The 19,538-nt window shown below is 39.3% G+C and overlaps 2 protein-coding genes across 4 annotated transcripts in view; one reads left to right on the top strand and one right to left on the bottom strand.

Moving 5' to 3' along the window:
* Positions 1-148: 148 nt before the first annotated feature.
* LOC113234688 (poly(U)-binding-splicing factor half pint) lies at positions 149-5,020 on the bottom strand. Of its 3 annotated transcripts, XM_026470127.1 has the most exons (10): positions 4,936-5,020; positions 4,652-4,847; positions 4,296-4,376; positions 3,998-4,217; positions 3,581-3,784; positions 3,348-3,488; positions 2,300-2,570; positions 1,926-2,225; positions 1,449-1,842; positions 149-670 (listed from the first exon to the last, which is right to left on the bottom strand). In XM_026470127.1, the coding sequence occupies exons 4-10, from the start codon at positions 4,168-4,170 to the stop codon at positions 561-563; spliced, it is 1,593 nt and encodes a 530-aa protein (XP_026325912.1). In that variant the 5' UTR covers positions 4,171-4,217; positions 4,296-4,376; positions 4,652-4,847; positions 4,936-5,020; the 3' UTR covers positions 149-560. The 3 variants fall into 3 exon arrangements, with proteins under 3 accessions (XP_026325912.1, XP_026325909.1, XP_026325910.1); XM_026470124.1 differs by lacking the exon at positions 4,652-4,847 and having other exon boundaries at positions 4,936-5,000; XM_026470125.1 differs by having other exon boundaries at positions 4,652-4,998.
* Positions 5,021-13,783: 8,763 nt separating this feature from the next.
* LOC113234940 overlaps positions 13,784-19,538 on the top strand; it is a 15,590-nt gene continuing 9,835 nt past the window's right edge. Inside the window, exons 1-2 of the mRNA XM_026470462.1 lie at positions 13,784-13,878; positions 18,774-18,875. Of these exons, the coding sequence (XP_026326247.1) occupies positions 18,836-18,875 (40 nt within the window). The 5' untranslated portion in view covers positions 13,784-13,878; positions 18,774-18,835. The remainder of the gene's footprint in view (positions 13,879-18,773; positions 18,876-19,538) is intronic.

The raw sequence follows: 19,538 nt of genomic DNA, 5'->3' as shown, positions 1-19,538 counted from the left end.
AAAGATAACACAACTCACAGATAAATATATTGCTTTCACTGTAGTTGACATTTCGAAACTTCTGTTTGAATACTAAATAAACAGATTTTATCTACAAATATAAATAAACGCAATACAGGCTTTTATTGCTACTATGCTAATGTATACTGGTAATGAAACGAAAATTAGTCGCATAACAATTTACTTCATTTCATCTTCAGCTTCATTCAAATTAAATTAAGTATTAAGCTAACTTAAATTACAAATGTCCTTATTTAGTTACATCCCTAATGATTAATTTCGTCGTAAACATTCGTCACAATAGTCATCATCGGCGCGCTAAGACCAGCGGCTCACCGTGGTAAATAAAAATATATGTTACAATACATACGAGCTTATGCGCCGCTATCGATTTAAGATATTATTTTATGTATCACAATGGATAAAGTCAGCGCAGCCTAGTACCGCAGGTATTTGATTCGTCTCAGCTTGAGTGTACTCCCGCGGATCATATCAGGCAACATGCGCTATATGAGCGACGAACGAGTGTGGGCGCTGTGAAGGCGTGGCTGAGAGCGGCGCTAGCCGGAGAGGTCCTCGTGGTCGAAGAGATCTTGGTCGTAGAGCTGCGCGCGCACTGTGCGGCCGCCGAAGTAGCGTCCGTTGAGAGCGCCTGCCGCTGCACGCGCCTCTGTAAACCGATCCGGAAGTTAAACATTCGTTTTGCCTCGCGAATTATAAAGTTTCAAAACCATCTATGTGAGACACAGAATAATAAATAGAGTAGAAGCGCTTAGCTTGCGTACCACGTGTGCCAATAGTCCGCGGATTTCCGCCAGTCCGCCATTTTCGCTTTGTATATTACGGTCGTGTAAACCTCGAAAATTGTAGTGCAAAAACGATAGTCGCAATTGTAATATTATGGTGGTCTTATACCACTGCAATATGGTCGCTTCTTTTAGGAGAACTAAATAAACATCTCGAATTCGTCGTCGTTCAGCTATTAACCGTTACATGGCAGCACATTAAATGAAATTTCAAAATAAAATAAAAAATATAAAACGGTGTTGAACTTTCAACGATATGCCAGCTAGGTAAAGTTTAAATTATATTAACAGTCCAGAATTTGTTATTTGTTTTTAAATTTGAAATTACGATCAATCATTATTAATGTCAATTATGTACGTGTGAGTTTTGGCGACAGCGGTTCCAATAATTATCGAGGCTTAAGGCTTCCATTGTATTTTTTTCTTTGTAATACACAAAACTAAGTACGAGTCGAAAAGCGATCGCGCGTCTTCTGGAGGATTATCGCAGTCTCGATAATTCCCGCAGCTACCGTATCTAGTTTGTACGTTATGCAATTAACATAATGTTATTTATGCTAATGTACGATTTCGTTACAAAATTTGTTTCCACTCCGTTCTGCGACAATGTAAATTGAACCAAAGCAATGTTTAAATCCATACCGGCGGGCTCCGCGAATTGCACAAAGATCTTGACTTGCGCGTGCGCCGGGTCATCGTCTTCGGTCTGACGTTCGTTGTATATGACGAGCCGCTCGACGACGCCCCACTTGCTGCACTCCTCCTGGATCTCGTGGTGCAGAGCGTCGTCCACTTCGTCGGCCGAGACCATGTTGGCCAGCAGCAGCGTGCGCGACTCGCGCCGCCGCATGAGGCGCTGCATCACCAGGTGCCGCGCCGACTGGCCCGAGATGGATATGGACTCCTGCTGCTGCAGTGTGTCGGGCGACGACTCCAGCAGCTTGCGTTGCAGCGCCGCCTGCTGACCCTCGCCCGCGCTGGCCCCGCCCGGGGGCAGAGGCGGCAGGGGCGCGGGCGGCGGCGGAGGCGCCTCGTTCTGCAACAGATTCGGCTCGTTCTAATTGGGAAACTATAGAAATTTTATTGTGAAGGTTTTCAGTGGCCTGAAAAGTTACTCACTTTGTGGTGGTGCAGCCGCGCGGTCATTGGCGGCGGAGGGATGACCACGCCCGGCGGAGGGATGTTGGCGCCTAGGGCGGTGGGCAGCGCCACCGGAATAGTGGCCACGCCGGGTAACACTGCGGGAAGCGCAGGTAGAGCCGCGGGCAACGTCACTGGAAGTGTCACAGGCAACGCCGCGGGGATAGCCGAAGGCAGCGCGGCCGCCAGTGTAGGCAGTGCCGCAGCCGGCGGCACGCCTAGCGCATTCAGCTTGGTCAAGCCCAGCGTCACCGCGTTTTGTGCCACCGCGTCCATGGCCTGTGTTCACATATACCATGTTAACAATGCTGCGTTCGTATGGGAGAACCTGACACGGTTGGAGGTGGTCGTACCTGTATCTTGGCGGTGGCGGCAGCGGCAGCCACTGCGGCGGCTGTGGGCATGGCCTGCGGGGCCGGCGGGCCGGCTAGTGCGTTGGGAGGCGTAATGGCGCGGCCCACGCGTAGATACTGCCCGCCCAGGTCGAACAGATTCATGGATGCGATGGCTTCCAGTGCGGCGGGCAGAGTGGCGTACTCAATGAAGCCGTAGCCTTTGTGCTTGTGCGCAGACGAACCGTACGCCAACTTGCAGTAAGTGATCGGCCCAAACGCCTCGAACACGCTGTGCAACCACATCACATGTATGAAAATTTAATAAACAAAAAGGAACGGACACAACAAACGTTATAATTAAAATACAACATAAAACTATGGCTATATATTCATGTTACTCACATATTAAATAGCACTCAAAAGCTTTGTATCATGAAGTACGGAACGATACAGATACTACGACCATAAGATCGTAACGTAGTATGGACTATAAGCCCTACATGCAGTTTGTGGCATATTTCTTTATATTTTCTTTTTTAAGGCATCACAAACTTATGGGTGCTGGCAGATATATTCGAATTTTCCAGTTTAGTCTTGATATGGTAGACCAAAAATTTTTTCTTGTTGACGCTTCCTACTATGTTTTGATTTAATAATTTGATATAATTAGTTTAAGTTAATATTCAGAATATTTGATTGCAGTCATTGCATTATTTTGTCAATTGCATTATATATGTCTAGCTCATGGTTCCTAACTATTGTTTTCTTTATATTATTATTGATATGTTGTCAACATAGATTGTTGATTTGTTATGTCTATGTCATTTATATACAGTAGGAACACAATCAGTGCTATTACACTTTTTTGTGGAACATGATGTGTTTTGATTCTGGGTCAAGATTTAAAACCCTGTAAACTTAGTTCATCACCTTGAAACAAACAACACCAAGACAATGTTGACTGTTTGTCAAATTGGATTCCATCATTTGGAATTTGGGGCCCTTGTTTATTTCAGAAGTAAACTATGTTTACAGGTCAAAAGCCATGATAAATTATTAGACTCACTTCTTAATGTCGTCTTCGGTGAGCTCAGGGTGGATGGAAGCGACGTAGATGCGATTATACTGTTTGGCTTCTTCTTGGATCTCGTCGATAACGGCTTGCGCTTGGGGCATATTTGAAGGCCTTCCCACCACTTTAATGTTCCTGTGAAGACAAACACAATATAACAATATTTAACAAAATTTAATCAATATATGACAGTACTGTCGTCTGGGCAAACCAGGTGTGGCCCTTACCTGCCGCCAAGCATGACGCCATTCATCTGCTCGAGCGAAAGTTGTGCTGCCTCGGGGATCTCGTACTCGACGAACGCGAAGCCTTTATGCTTTTGCGTCACCGGGTCCCACGACATGTTAATGGACTTGATGGGCCCAAATGGCAGAAATGCCTGCCTGATCGTGTCTTCTTTCAGCTCGAATGATATCGAGCCCACATACACCCTGCAATGATAACATTCATGTTGTACAACAAGCGAACTTTCATACTTCATGCGCGAATCGTGTTGCAGCTCAGATCTTTTCAGCTGGTGAATCACAGGCTCGACCAGCGCACAGCCGGAGACGGTTCGTGGCGGGAACCTCACATATCGCGCTCATCACAGCCGCATCACGCTCTTATACGCAGTGAAAAACTAAGCAGTATTAGAGGAGTACCTGCACATGAGCGCAAGCGCCTGCTGGCGCTGCACCTGAGTGCGTTGAGTAGCCATCTGCTGTTGCTGGTGTGCCAACGTCTGCTTCATGAGAACCATCTTGATGCTCTGTTCCATGGCGTACTTCTTGGCGCGCGTGACGGCGTCCGCTTGTTCTGTTGACAGTCGGGGCATTGTGCCGCCCAGGATGGCCGGCAGCGTTGAGCATTTGGCGCCCGGCCCTGTAACACGATCCGTCACCATTAACGTGAGTGCCGCCGTGAGTGCAGCGTCACTTGTGGTGTCGTCGCGGTACACACCTGTGTATACGTCGCCCACTTGCTGCAAGTCGTAGATGGGCGCGGTAATGAAGTCGCCGGCGGGTGGTGCGGGTGCGGTACCTGCAACAGAGCGCTGGTGAGTGGGGGGCTGCGCAGTTTGCGGAGCAGGCAGTCGTCGGGCACTCGCTCAGTCTCTCCGCCGCCCTTAGCCGCCGCTTGCCTCGTCGTCGGCGTCCACCCTTTGAGCCCTCTCTCGCTCTTTCACTCGCAACTCTCTCTATATTCTCTTTTTCACTAAAAGGTCTTAGGGCGGATTGCGGCAGACGAGGGTGCGCCACGGGCCTCGGGCGGCCCCATTCATGCTGCGCTTGGGGCGCATATAGGAAGGTAGGTACATTGTGCTGAGGCCGGCTGCGACTCCGCCGACGGCGTGCGTCAGCGCCGGGGTGCGCTAAACGTGAACCGAAAACCTAACTTATATCTAGCCTGAAACAGAAAGCAGAACACGATCACTGATCGAGATTCGGAGGAGGTCGGGGCGGCAGCGGCGCGGTGCGGGCTGGCGGGCGGCAGCTCCGGCGATGCGAGCGCCTGCAACAGCGAGCAGACGCCATCGGCGTTAGAGGGCTCGGCACCTGCTTCTGTCATGGTCATGGCTGACCCATGGGAGAATACTCACCCGGCGCGGGCAGCGGCGGCGGTGGTGCGACCAGCGGCGCCGGCGGCTGCAGCAGCTGCAGTATGCTCGTGTCGCCGCCCTGTAACTGCAATTAACGCAATATTTATTTGATACAAAACTATGACTATAAAATTTACTTGGTTGCAGTAAGATTTTGGACAAAACAGGTTAAATATTGGGATAAGACCAGCTTCACTGTAGTCACTTCTAAAGTAAAATATTTATCATTTCATTCATTATTTGAATCATGTAGTGGTTATTTCATGTCATGATGTATCTCTCCTGCATTTGTATTTATTTATTTATTCTTAGGAAGGTTTACAGAATTCTTTAATATTAATTTGAAAACTAAATGTAAACTTATAAGCCTATTAAAAACCTCCACATATGAAAATCTAAATACAAAACATATGTTAACACTAATTGCTAATCCTACATACGCATACGCATATACACTTTAGTTACTTGGTACTTGGTTACTACTCTTTAGTTAATTTAGTTTAAGTCCAATAATAATATTAACGACGTAAATATATACATATCCAACTATACTATTTAATACATACATATATTCAACATAATAAGATTTATATACCTACTTATAATTCGAGCATACCCACCCACCATATCTAAAATATTTACTAGTTTTTAAAATAATTCAAACCCACAGTTCTCTTTATAGATGCAGTGCTAGACGCAAATAAATCAAAGTCATTATCGGTGTTATACTTGTTAAAGGTTTTACAGTATGGTAAGTATTAATTGCCCTATTAGCCAAATAGGGAATTTTGGCAAGAATGACAACCTACCTGATACTTAGTAAAAGTAGCAGGTAGGTTGGGTTAGAAAATGCAGCTGCGACGCTGTGTCGGCTACATGGATATAATTATGTGTAATTGATAAAATCATGACCATTGTAGCGTGAACCAGCTGTGTTTACATTGAGCTCTAACGTTCGCATCACGATTCTTTTATAACACGCGTAACAGTATGCCAGAAACGCTGTCGCCATTTCGCGCACGGTGTCCTGATGACAGCTGATGTAGTCGCATATTGATAATCGTGACAATGAAGGCTCATTATCATCACGCTCAACAGCGACGTAAGAGTAATTTACATTGGTCGAAGAGGTTAGTTCCTTCTGGAACAAAAATGGTCACAAGCCCAACTTTGAAAATAGGTGCAATGTAATTTGTCGATACTCACTAATTCCATTTCTTAGCTGGGAAGTGTTTTGAAAATAGTGCAACACGTTACACCTTCAGCGCAAATGGCAGGAAACATAAAATGAACACACGAATGACAAAATGCTATACCGCAAACGTGATGGCAAGACAAGTTGGAAAAGAGGCAAGCCGAAGCCAAGCGAGTTTGACAATGACGATGACACGATGACAATTAACTCCGGTGTTGCCATTTGATAGTAATAATAATGAATTTGTATACACGTCTTATATCCATAATTTTTTAATTTAAATTAGCTTCAAGCTACACACTAAAGAGTATCTTATAAGCTTATAGGTAACGATATAGTCATCAGCTCCATAGATTTAGTATATCCATATACTAAATCTATGATCAGCTCATAAGACCCCTGGTGGCTAACGCGGGAAGTATTTTTACTTATACACATATCTCCAGTCATGCTTTTTACTGGCTCTCTGTGTTAATGTTTTTATTTAAACATGTTTTGAAGTTAATATACTTACTGCCTTTGTGAAATATATTGCTGAAAACAATAAGGAGAACAAGATTTTCGTCCTTTCCATTATTTAAACTACAATTAGGTTTAAAATAAATTTTATGTAAATTTTTTCTTTGTTATTTTTTTTATTATACTACAATTTATTTGTAAGTCTATGTACAATTATTAAAAAAAACTCATTTTGTATTTTTTTAAATTAAAAATAAAATAAAAATGTACGGACAACGGCACATCAGACTACATACGCATTTTTGTTCGAAAATCGCCTCCAGTGCAACGGAACAAGATACGTTAATGTGTAGCTTGACGTGCTGGCGTGTGTACATTGTTGGCGAAAAACTAATTGCTATTAGAGCCAGTCCTGGAGGACGGACAATTTTACTACTAATTGGTGATGAAAAAGGTGCGTCAAAGAAATATTCTTACATCGATTAAATATTCGTCTTTAGTGACTTTTAGTAACATGTGGGCCCCCATGAACCCTAATCACAGCTTGACAACCTCCTTCGAATATCTTCTTGTAGCATTAGCTCCCATTCTTCAATCAACGCTTCAGTGAGCTGCTGCATTGTTTGAGCTGTATCTCAAATGTGTTCAATCGGATTTAGGTCACGGTTCATGGATGGTCCCTCCATTACACGGATTTCATGACGCCATAAGTAATTTGACGTGATGGCTGCAGCACGAGGTCTGGCATTATCTGCTCCGGGCAAAACATGATCTTCGAGCACGTTTTCTATGTAAGCTTGAGCACACAACCGCTCGGGAACGAGAGACGAGATCTGTGCGCTCGTCCAAACTAACTCTGCCCCAAACCATCACAAAGCCACATCCAAATTTGTCATATTCCTGGACTGCACTGTATCGCTCGCCTGGGCGTCTGTAAGCACGGAGACGACTATCGCAACGTATTAGACGGACTCGTGGGTCGTCAGTAACTGGCCTCCAATATCGAAGTTGATAATTAGTGTGATTTTGCGCGAACCGTCGGCGAGCTTGTCTATGTTGAATAGTTAGACACATAGCCTGAACTGGTCGGCGTGATCTCAAATTGGTTTCCATTAACCTATTTCTTGTCGTCTGTCGGTCGGACAGTAGCCGTCCTTAGTATTTTGAAGATCTCTTGCAGTTGTGGTGCGGTTACGAAAAGCATAGTTGACGATGTAGCGATCTTGCAAACGAGTAGTTTTTCTCTTTCGGCCTTGATCAGGCCTCCGTGAGTATTCTCTCGTCTCACGGTATAGAATAGAACAGAACAGAACGGAACGGAACGGAGCGGAGCGGAACGGAACGGAACGGAACGGAACGGAACGGAACGGAACGGAACAGAATAGAATATCATTTATTTCCTGTAAATATGGCAAGTACAATATAAATTAGATGTTACAAATTAAAATAGAGTTCAGCATATTTTGCCAACAAGTGGCATAGAAATATTTCAATAGTCATAATAATTGTGATGAAACATGTCAAATATAAAACTTATCAAAAATACCATTAAATGTCAGAAATTAATAAAAAAACAATTTATAATATGATTAAAATTAAGTTGTCACAAGTTATCCTGCAGGAAATCACTGACATTGTAATAACATTTTTCAATCAATAGTGATGTCAATTTCTTTTTAAATAATGATAATGGTAGTGATCTTATGTCTTCCGGTAGTTTGTTATAGATTTTAGGTCCCATGGCAACTACACTCTTTCTCAACAATGCTGTTTTGTAACTACCTGTTAACAATAAGTTACTGTATTGTGATCGCATAGGCCTTTCTCTGACATCCGATAACTTTATATTTTTTTTTATATTCATTTTTACAAAGATGCATATTTCCAGGATATATAAAGAGGGTAGAGTTAATATGCGATTTGAGATGAACTTTGGTCTGCAACTTTCTGTTGGTTTTAGTCCACACGTGGCTCTAATGCACCTTTTTTGGCATTTGAAAATACTTTCTCTCTCACTATGATTCCCCCAGAATACTCGTATAACACCAAATCGTAATAATGATGCAACCATGCCATGGTAAGCTACTACTACGGATTCCAGTTTAACTTTCTTAGACAAAGTGAAGAGCGCATATGCGGATTTACTAAGTTTCCTACAAAGTTCTTCTGTTTAAGGTTTCCATGTTAATTTATTGTCTAGAATTATACCTACAAACTTAGTCACTTATACCTCCTCTAGATGCTACCTTTGATGCTAAATATTTAAGTTTCCAACTCTTAGTCTTTGGTAAAACTGCATAATTTTAGTTTTTTCTAAATTTATTGTTAAATTATTATGTGTTAGCCAAGTTATCATTCTAGCTAGAGCATCATTTACATTAGTTTCATGTGTCTTGGGGTTATTATCTTTGGATTTTATTATGGCCGTACAGTCATCCGCGAATTAAACCATGTCGTGATCATTTATTGTTCTAGGGAGATCATTTATATCAATCATTTATTAGTTCCCTACCGCTTAGATATGATTCCATCAATTTCAGTATATTCTCTCTAATTCCGTAGTCGTCAAGTTTTTTTAATAGTTTTAAGTGATCTACACAGTCAAAAGCTTTCGTCATGTCAGTATATATTGCGCATACCGCTTTCTTTTCATCTACATTCTTCATTATATTGTTAAGTAAATTGAAAATTGCCATATTAATAGTTTTATTCTTTCTAAATCCTATTTGTTCATTACATAAAATGTCAAATTTGTTGAGATAATCACGAAGAAAGTCATAAATAATATATTCAAATTTTTTGATATTATTGGTGTTAATGCTACAGGTCTGTAGTTGGCCATATTTTCTTTGCTTTTCTTTTTATGAATGGGTTTGACTATAACTGGTTTCAGTTTGTCTGGATAGATACCCTGATCAATACATAAATTTAGTATATGGCTTAGGGGAGCGGTTACTAAGTCGGCAACAAATTTCAGGACTCTTGTATGGATACCATCATAACCCACATTCTTCTTGTTTTTTAGTTTTCCAATTGCTTTCATTATATCTGTAGGGAGAACGGGCATAGGCATAAACATAGATTGTGAACCTTAATGACTTTTCCTATGTTGTATTGTATCTTCCAACTTTCGGCTTTGGTTCACATAGTATTCATTAAAAGCATTTGCCATTTCTAATGGATTTGAAATAGTTTCCCCATCTTTTTCGATTTCATTTATATGTATATTCATTTATTTCCTTTGGACCATTTATTACCCGCTATGTAGCTTGAGATTTATTTTGAGATGTAGCAATGAAATTATTGTTTAGTGCCTTCTGTGTTAGTTTAACTATTTTCTTAAATGTTCTCGAATATCGTTTAAAAACTTGTTTATTGTGTTCCGAAGGTAAGTTTCGATATCTCCATAGTAACTGTCTCTGTTTTTTACTACAATATTTTATACCTTTCGATATCCATTTACTTTTATTATTAAGTTTAATCGTTACAACTTTGAAAGAAAACATAGGTCGTAAAGGAGGCGGAACATCTCTATGAATTCGTTATAGCTTGAGTTTGGGTCTACTTCTTTATAAACGTCATTAAAAGAAAGACATTGTAAATGTTTCTTGAGTACTTGAAGGTTATGCATAGATACGTCACGTACCTTTTTTCGCCACAGATTTAAAGTCGATGTCCGCTTCACTGGAATTTTTAAAATTTGTGCTGTATGGTCTGATAAAGCTAAATCTATTACCTTTGTCGTACAGTTATGCTTAAAGTTATGCGCAAAATTATCGATACAAGTGTTACTACACAGCCGTGTGGGTTGTTTTATTTGTAATTTTAAATTATAATTTAAGAGAAAGCACTCAAAATTCAACGTTAACGTATTTCTCTTCAACGTATCTATGTTAAAGTCACCACACAAAATCATTTTCTATTAGCATTTTTACATATTAATTTCAAAATGTTCTCTAGTCTATCATAAAAGTCATTAATATTTGCAAGTACAGGAGGTCTACATAAGCACAACACCGTCAATTGGTTTTTTGTCAATTCTATTGCACAACATTCTATCACGCCTTTAATTGAAAGCTTTGCGACATTTGTGAGCTCGTTATATGTATGACCGTTTTTATCAAAATACACGCTCCTCCTCTTTTATTGTGTGCTCCTAATCGAAAATTCGGTATCTTCAATAATTTTTCATGACCACATAACATAAAGTGCTCAGTTACGCATATAATGTCTACGTCCACTTGGTCATTTGATAGTGCATCTAGGTGTATGGTTAAAAGATCTGATTTGTTTAACAGTCCAGCAATATTTTGATGCAGTATACATATATGATTATAATAGAAAAAAATCCGAATTAGTGTTACAAGGGCTGTATTTTGTATTCAGCTTTGATTCTTCCCTTGTTATGTATTTTTCTTTAGGCTTATTTTGCAGAATTCGTTTATAATTAATTATAATCTTCTTTATGTTATCAAAAATTACTTCCATTCCATAGTTATTTATTGAACCGTAATGTTTGTGAAACATGTAATCATAAGATAGATATAGATTTGAGTCCAATAGTTCAGCGTACCCATGAGTGTGTATGTCAAGGTATAGTAAATTATTAAAAAATCCTAGAATTAAACATCGTTGAAAAATCCGTAAATTTGTATGTCGGTAGGCATAGAATTAAATTTGTATTTTTGATTTCTTGTAGTGTTTCTCGTAACTTTAGTATTATGTTAAAGTAATCTTTAGTTTTGTAAAAATCTTCTTTACCAATTAAAATTATGCAGTAGTTTTGTTTCGTGTAGCTTTTTAATTTATTTTGCAAATTATTTATCATTTCCTTTAGTCCACAATTCGGAGTTACATAATGACATATTTCAGAATTTTTGAAAGTGTGTTGCGCTATTTTCAAAATGGAATTTCTTTTGTTGCAGCTTAACATACAAATCTTTGTTTTAGTCAGCATCTGTTCGTTATTTTGTTTTTTAATTTTAAGTGGCGTATTTCGAATGTTGGAGTTGATTTTCTTAAAAGCGTTCGGTTGTGGTGTAAAGAACTTCGAATGTAAAGTATTAAAATCTGTTGTAGCTTTCGTCGGCGAAAAATTTGTTGTATTTAAAATTTATTTGTTTATACTTTTTCTATATCTCTTATTTGGTGATTTGCAAATCATAGTAAGTAGTTCTCTTCGTTTTTTGTTCCGCAATAATCTTTTGAAAAGAAAAATTTTCTGAGAGCAGATAGCTTCCAAAGTCTGTAAATAACAGACGGGGCTACTCCTAGATCATTTCCTACATAAAGCATAGTTCGATCCTCTTCCAGCAAAGCGATAGCTCGGGAGACATGCAATTCAGTCAGATCTGGCATTATGACATAAACTTACTCGCTTCAACGAATAACAATACTCAAAAGACTCGCTTCAATCTCTATTATTACTCAAAAGACCTGAAAAATCACTTGAAATGAGTTTTCTGTGACTACTCACAGAAAACTTTCTAAAAAGTAAAGACAATTCAATGACGTCAAGTTGTTTTTAGGTGTTCAGACTCTTGACCACTTTATTGAGAACTACTAACAAAAACACCGATGTACTTTTGTTTTTTAATTTCTTCGAAAATGCCTCTACATTAGTTAGTGGCCAGTTATAATTAAAATCTTAAGCATAGGCCCTTAGACTATTCCTTCCTCTAATCCTGGGCGATACCGCGAGCGAAGCTAAGCTAGCTTAGCTTGCGTAGCTGCATGAACTATGCGACCTTAGCTCGGTTAGCTTAGTTCGCGGTGTGAACAGATGTATGAAAACATAATAAAATTTGAAAATGTTTTTACATTTTCTGTACACTATAGTCAAGCGCAAATTAAGCTATACTTTGAACCGTTCTTATACTAGTAGGTATGGCGTGACTCTGCACATACAAGATCTCATTTTATTATTTAAGTCATAACGTGTGATCACCTGACTATGGCGAATTAGAGGGTATTATAATGTGTTTCACGCGTACGTCTGTTACCTCCTACAGCCTAAACACTTCATCGGGTCTTAATATATATTTATCTCAAAATTTTACTCGTTTGAGCTCACTAAGTATAATTTGCACTGGATTTCAGTAGATCATCCGATTGGATCATTAATAGACTACGTGACGACGGCTAAAATTTAATATGACGTGCTTTTAGGTGCTTATCCACCGGTGAGGCGAAATAAGAAGAGGCGAGACAGTGATTGAAATTTGTATGACAAAATTCTCTCCTAGTGCATCTTCGGTGGAAATAGTCTGGATTGACGAGGATCTGCGATTAAAATTTTGCTATACAAATTTCAATATCAATCCTCGTCTCTCCTTGGCGGTGGAAAATCACTATTAGACGCCATAATGCGCGACAATATCATGCACAGAACAATAAATGCATGTTTTATTTTCTTCCGTGTTAAGTATCATGGGTAACCGATTGTTATACGTTGCCATAAAGTGAACAATGGCGTTGTGTTGCTATGGAGACTATAATTGAAGACAATATTGTACGAAATACACAAAATTATAAGTATTCACTTATTAGAAGTATATAAAATATATAAATAAGATAAACTGGACTAGATTTAGCTGATCACAGTTGCTATTGATGTAAAGGTTCAAACCATGTTTATTTTTATTTTCGAATATTTTGATATTTTGGTATAATTTTTGACAATTGTTATATGTATAGTAACTAACTAACTAACTATTTAAATTACGTTTCCCATTTTCCCCCCACTATTTATACGTAATAATAACGGACTAACATCACGTTAAAGTTAGGCAGTTAAATGTTTTGTTCCGAGATGTCGCTGTCGCAGCTGTGCAAATACTCCAATTTTTACCCCTACTAGTTTAAACCCACACACGAATATTATTACATAATAGTATTAATTGATCACAAAACCGAAGTCACAATCCAAGCAGTTATACGGCTTTACGAAGGCACACAAAGTGTGTTGTTCATTACAGTGTATTATTTATTAGTAAACATTAGTTTAGGGGTTTTAACAAATTAAATTCCGTTATTAAAGTGTCTCCGATAGTTTTAATAAACGCTCTCCTGAGTGAATTGGTTAGTGCTGTGAAAACAAGCAGCGCGCGCGCACGTTACAGTTTGTCTGCCGACAGCGAGTTGCAGTGCGTACAGTGAATAACAAGTGTAGTGATGTGAACCCACTGACTAGTGCAGTTTAGTGTTTGAATAACGACATTGAAATTTGGATTTTACTCATGAAATTTAATAAAAAAAATAATGGTGTTCTATTTGAATAATTCGTCACGGTAAGTTAATGCGCTAAAATTCCAATAACCTACCATAAACAACTACAAAGTATTGTTTTGGAATTTTCACACTGAACTCAAATACTTTCATATGGAAAATTATATTGTTATAATATCGATATTATAATTATTTTTCTGAACCGTCATCGATATAATTGGCTGGTTCAAAAATACCTGTTGATCTAAATACGTGTACAATCAACTTAATGATTAGTTGGTCATATAGACCTTCACGTGTCTAAACTAAACTATAAAAAAACTCAAGTAAAATGTACTCGTAAATCTATTATAATTCATATTTGTTTAGGCCTTAAACTATTTAAAAATGCTTCCTGTTATCATGAAAATCTCTGTACGCTAGTACGTACATAGATATAGTTGATATGATCAGCGACTTTCGTTGCTAGGCAAAACAATGATATTACCATAATATTAAAATGCGAAAGAGAAGACAATGAGCAGCTGGTTCGTCACGGTAACTAACGAGTCCGTGTCTATAGAAGATGTGGAGGTTTACAATTAATATGAAGAACCACACTTTCCTATTTCTGCCGCCAAGCAATAATACGAACATTAATGCGTTCCGGTTTGGAAGGGTAAGGGTGCTGGTGAAATTACAGGCACATGGGACTTTTCAACTTATGTCACGGTTACGGGCGCAGTGGCAGTGCCCCTAAGAGATTTACGATTTGAAGCCTGAGTGGCACTGCAACTGTTATGGATAGGCGTGTCGTGTACCACCAGGCGCACGACTTATTCGTTCTGTCACTCGGAATTATAAAAAAAACACACAAAAAAGACTGATTAGTGATGACGAACTCCCTGAAGTATGGGAGCTCTTGTTAATGAAATAATCTCTGTACAAAGTACTAAAAAAACCGATGTCAAATGTTCGTTTGTCAAGTTTTATTGCCATCGGTTACAGGAAAGTGCGCGAACCCGGATTCATCCCCTAGTTTGCTACCCTTAGAGATGGAATATTTTTTTAAAATGTATATGGAACCAATACTGAGGTACCCTCTTTCCAACATAAAAAGAATCATCAAAATCGATTCACAACTGCCGGAGCTATCGCGTACATACATATAATACAAAATACAGCCGAATTGACAACCTCCTCCTTTTTTGAAGTCGGTAAAAAATAGCGTTCATAATGAAATCTGATTGTTTATTGACCCTTAAATGTCGAATATATGTTGTGTCTTTAGCGTTCTACATGTTGTGTGTCGATCAGGATATTATATTTCATTTTACAACAGTGCACTAGAATATGCACTGAATATTATTTTATTTTCAACTTTTCGTGATTTACGATAAAAGGCTTACGTAGAACCCTGCATTATGTTTACTGTACTTATTCCATTAATATTATGATAAGTATGTATATATGACAGTCAACTAGCACTCAGTTGGAAGTAAAGGATCTATATTATAATCTCGTTTTTGAATTAATTTCGCTTTAAAATTAATCTTTATTCACGATAATAATACAAAGATTGTATGAAGGGTGTGGTCTTCGATGAAAGTCATAGGCAGAATTTTTTTTCTGTATTGAGCATATTTACTATATTATTAGCCGTAGTCTCTATCCATCGAGTTTAATCCAAGCCTGTTCACTTATGATGTGACAAAAATGCAAACAAACATTCTAGTTACTGCGCTGTACATTTTCTACCGCGACGGAATAATACTTAGTTATATTTTATATTTATATTTTAAATTAATGTGCATATTGAAACCTAAAAACACTATGGAGATTGTTGGTCAGACTCCTTTCAAAGCTCTAAATTTGTCTTGGAAAATAAATTATTAGAAAACAGAAAACAATTTCTATTGTACTACTACAGTAACCAGAAATATGCGCTGGAATTTATTCCAAATTCTAATCAGTAATAATTACCTATAGCCCAATTGGGGAGCTTCGCCGCAGGTCATGCGTACTACTAGCCTGGCACTTTCCTTTTCTGCTGGGGAATACGCATGCCCTGTTTGGAGCCATTCTACCCATGCAAAATTAGTGGATACAGCCTTAAATGAGACCTGCCGGATCATAACTGGCTGTCTTAAGCCGGCCCCGGTAAGATTGCTGTACCCACTAGCTGGCATAGCTCCACCAGACATCCGCAGAATTGTAGCGGTATCTTACGAAAGAGCAAAAATGGCCATCGACACTCGGCACCCAATACATGATCACTTCACAGTGCAACAGAGACTGAGAAGCCGGAAAAGTTTTGTCAAAAGTGTCGATCTTCTAACCATTGAGCCGGCTCAGGCGAGGTGCAACCTTTGGCGCGAAAGAATACCGTCTACGTTTGTTCCGGCTTCTGAGAGTCTTCCTCCTGGACACGAATTGCCATGGCCGATATGGACGTCTTCGAATAGGCTTCGAACTCAGGTTGATCGGACCAAGGACAATTTGTTCAGGTGGGGATTTTCGGATGGTTCTAACCTGGACTGCTTGTGCGGTGCACCTCCAACGATGGCCCACCTCATATCGTGCCCTGCGCACCCTAACACCTGCACGCTTGAGGATTTAATGGCGGCCACTAGTGACGCGGCCGGCGTGGCTGAGTTCTGGGCCAAGTGTAGTGTAATGTATGTCATCGATACGATAAGAAGACCTATAATAGCCCATGAGTTTATATTGTTGATAGTCAGTTTTCAACTGTGTAAATACTTGTGTACCATATTTAAGTTCTTAGGTTTTCTCTATTGTTACACATTGGGAATAAAAACAATTTTTGGGATCTATATCGCGTATATTTGTTTTTTCAAACAAACCAACGTTTCGAGCCCTAAAGTGTCTGTCAGACGTGACCACGTAGTTGCAATAGAGCGCCTTGTGACAGAGTTCGTCCAGGATAGTACCGCCTATTTCTGCCGCTAAGCAGTAATGTCAGCAATACTGTATTCCAGTTTTGAAGGGTAAGGGTGCTGGTGAAATTACAGGCACATGGGACTTGTCAACTTATGTCTCAGTGTGACGAGCACAGTTGTAGTGCCTCTCAGACCTTTGCAATTTAAAGCTCTGAGTGGCACTGTATCTGTTATAGATAGGCGTGTAGCTTACCATTAGGTGCACGACTTGTTCGTCCCATCACTTGACGTTATAAAAAAAAACACGGGACCTGTAAAGTGCCCGAAACGTTAGTTTATTTCAAAACATAAATATACGCGATTTAGAGTGGTTACACACGGGGACTTTCAGCAGCGATGCAAACGCGCGATTACATCGCTACACTTACGAAATTTGCGAAATGCGCGGTTGCATCGATGCAATCGCCTATAAATGCCAAGGGTAGCGATGCAATCGCGTGTTTGTATCGATGCAGTCGCGCGCTTGCGTCGCGTTTGCATCGCTGCTTAAAATCGCGCGCGTGTATACAGGTAGACGATTAGCGACTGTATCGCGTTTGTATCGCTGCTAAAAGTCGCCGTGTGTAACCGCTCTTAGATCCGAAAAACTAGTTTCATTTCCATGTTTCAATTCTTGTTGTAACCTCCAGAGACGTTACACAATTTGAACATAAAACTAAAATAATTGACGCTGTCGTTAGCCATTATTAACACAGCTGTTGTTTATATTTCACAGTGCAGGAATCGGTGATGCCTTAGGTGCAGGGTCAAGGGCACGTCAAATCTGACGCATAAGAACCAAATTCAATTTATGGGCTAGCGATAAGAACAACGGTCCAAAAGTGTCAAGATTTATGTGCTCTTGACTGTACCTAGATCGAACTTTAGGCCAAGTTCTTGGCACGCGGTTGCCCTGAATAATTGTGTACGCATCGCAAATAGCTGAACGTTATAACCGTACAAGCAATAACCGAGATGGGATTTGTTAGTATTTATGAAAACATAAAGTAACTTAATATATGACGCACGCATTTTAATGAAAAAGTAGAGTCATGTGTGCAATTAAATTAAACAGACATCTGATAAGTTGCCCCCGGCGCTCGGCTGGTCTGGCGCCGGCACCAGCTGTTCCCATTGGAATCGCCCCTTATTCAAATCAAACCACTCACACGATGTTTGTTTTTATAGGTTTATTAACAGCTACATAGAATTTATTACTGCAGTCAGTGTAATACTAGTACGACGAGTGCCAGTTGGTGGATTTTGACGATAATAGGCACTGTATACCTTTAAGATTGCTACATCTTTAAATGTATTACTGCTATGTACGGACTTCTTCAATTGAAGAGTGTTTGGTGGACTACACCATACTGGATTAATTAAAGACGTGAATTTCTCTTAATTATCTAAGACTTCGGTTTTTCTTTTGCCATTAAAGCGCGCGTAAATCAGCAATCTTAACATAAATGTTTCGAAAATACTCAGTTATGCTTGTGTTGGTAATGGAATAAAAACCTTCTGCATTGTAGGCAAGAGATATTACATTAATGCTGTTGTACGGTCGTAGAGTATGTATTAACTGTATTATGTGTAATATAATATTGTGGGTAATCTCATAAAATCATGTGTGTAGGTTGTTTATAAAATAAACTAGTGCTAAATCAACTTGCATGTGATTAATTACATGTTGACAGCTTAATTAAATACGGATATTTTTGAGTAAATTATTGCGTATAACCACAGTATTACAATATATTCTTTAGTATAACTACGGAACACACGCGTCCTCCAGTGGAATTGTCACTTGAAGGTGGTCCAATCGGACGGAGTCGTGGCGTAAATGGCGTAAGTTATTTGAAATGTTTAAAGGCGTCTAGACTGAGCAAACAGCTAAAGAAGTTGAGGCAGTCAAGTTGGTTTAACACTGTTTTATAAACAACCCACGCACATAACTTTATAAGATTACCCACAATATTATATTTCATCTTTTCCCTTATAAATATAAACAAATAGAATTGTTATTGTATGTTTTGTTACAGGTTGTCCGACATCCGAAGGACTCCAGGGGCGTAGTGAGGATAGCGAAGGTTGCGGGCGCGCGATGTGGGCGCTGCTACTGCTAGCGCTGCCCGCTCTGGCAGGTGCGTTCCTTCCGATGACAGTGAATCACACATATCACATTGGGTTGTGTCCTCACATTGCACAAAGATTAACAAAACACGCTAAGCCAGATGTGCACGCGGTGTTAGCAAGGTTAAGCGCCTAAACCGTCCCGTTCCACGAACTCCATACTATAAATAATCTTTTATTGGAAACAGTCGCGCATGGTATGCCCGGAGCACTCTATGCGACACACCATACTTGATTAAAAATGCTTCTCAAGCTTTCTAGTTGTGATAAACGTAACAACACGAGCATAATATCTCACCCTTGGTGAAATAAGGTCACATCTGCAAAATGACAAGTTTTTGTTTTGTCATTTGAACATTCTATGAACGAAATTAGTCGATGACTTTTTTTATGCTTAAATAGGAGAGTCATAAAATTTTACATCTGCACATACAAGGTTATTTTTAAATACTAACAATCTCGCAGGACCATATTATTTACAGTATAAACAACAGCTTTTGTTCCATGACTTTTTACAAAATCTAATAAATGTACTAAAAATAAACTTTTAAATTTTTACTGCATTATCTGACACCACTTTTTAGGTCTCAAAGTCAAGGTCAAGTCAAATAATCATTTATTCCATAGGTAAAATTTTTACATTTGAAAACGTAATTTTTTAAGCTACTGCTCGT

The sequence above is a fragment of the Hyposmocoma kahamanoa genome, unplaced genomic scaffold (assembly GCF_003589595.1).
Source record: "Hyposmocoma kahamanoa isolate Upper Pololo Valley unplaced genomic scaffold, ASM358959v1 86, whole genome shotgun sequence".
Lineage (NCBI taxonomy): Eukaryota > Metazoa > Arthropoda > Insecta > Lepidoptera > Cosmopterigidae > Hyposmocoma > Hyposmocoma kahamanoa.
Note: the sequence above shows the minus strand (reverse complement) of the source record. Positions and strands in the feature narration are given on the sequence as shown.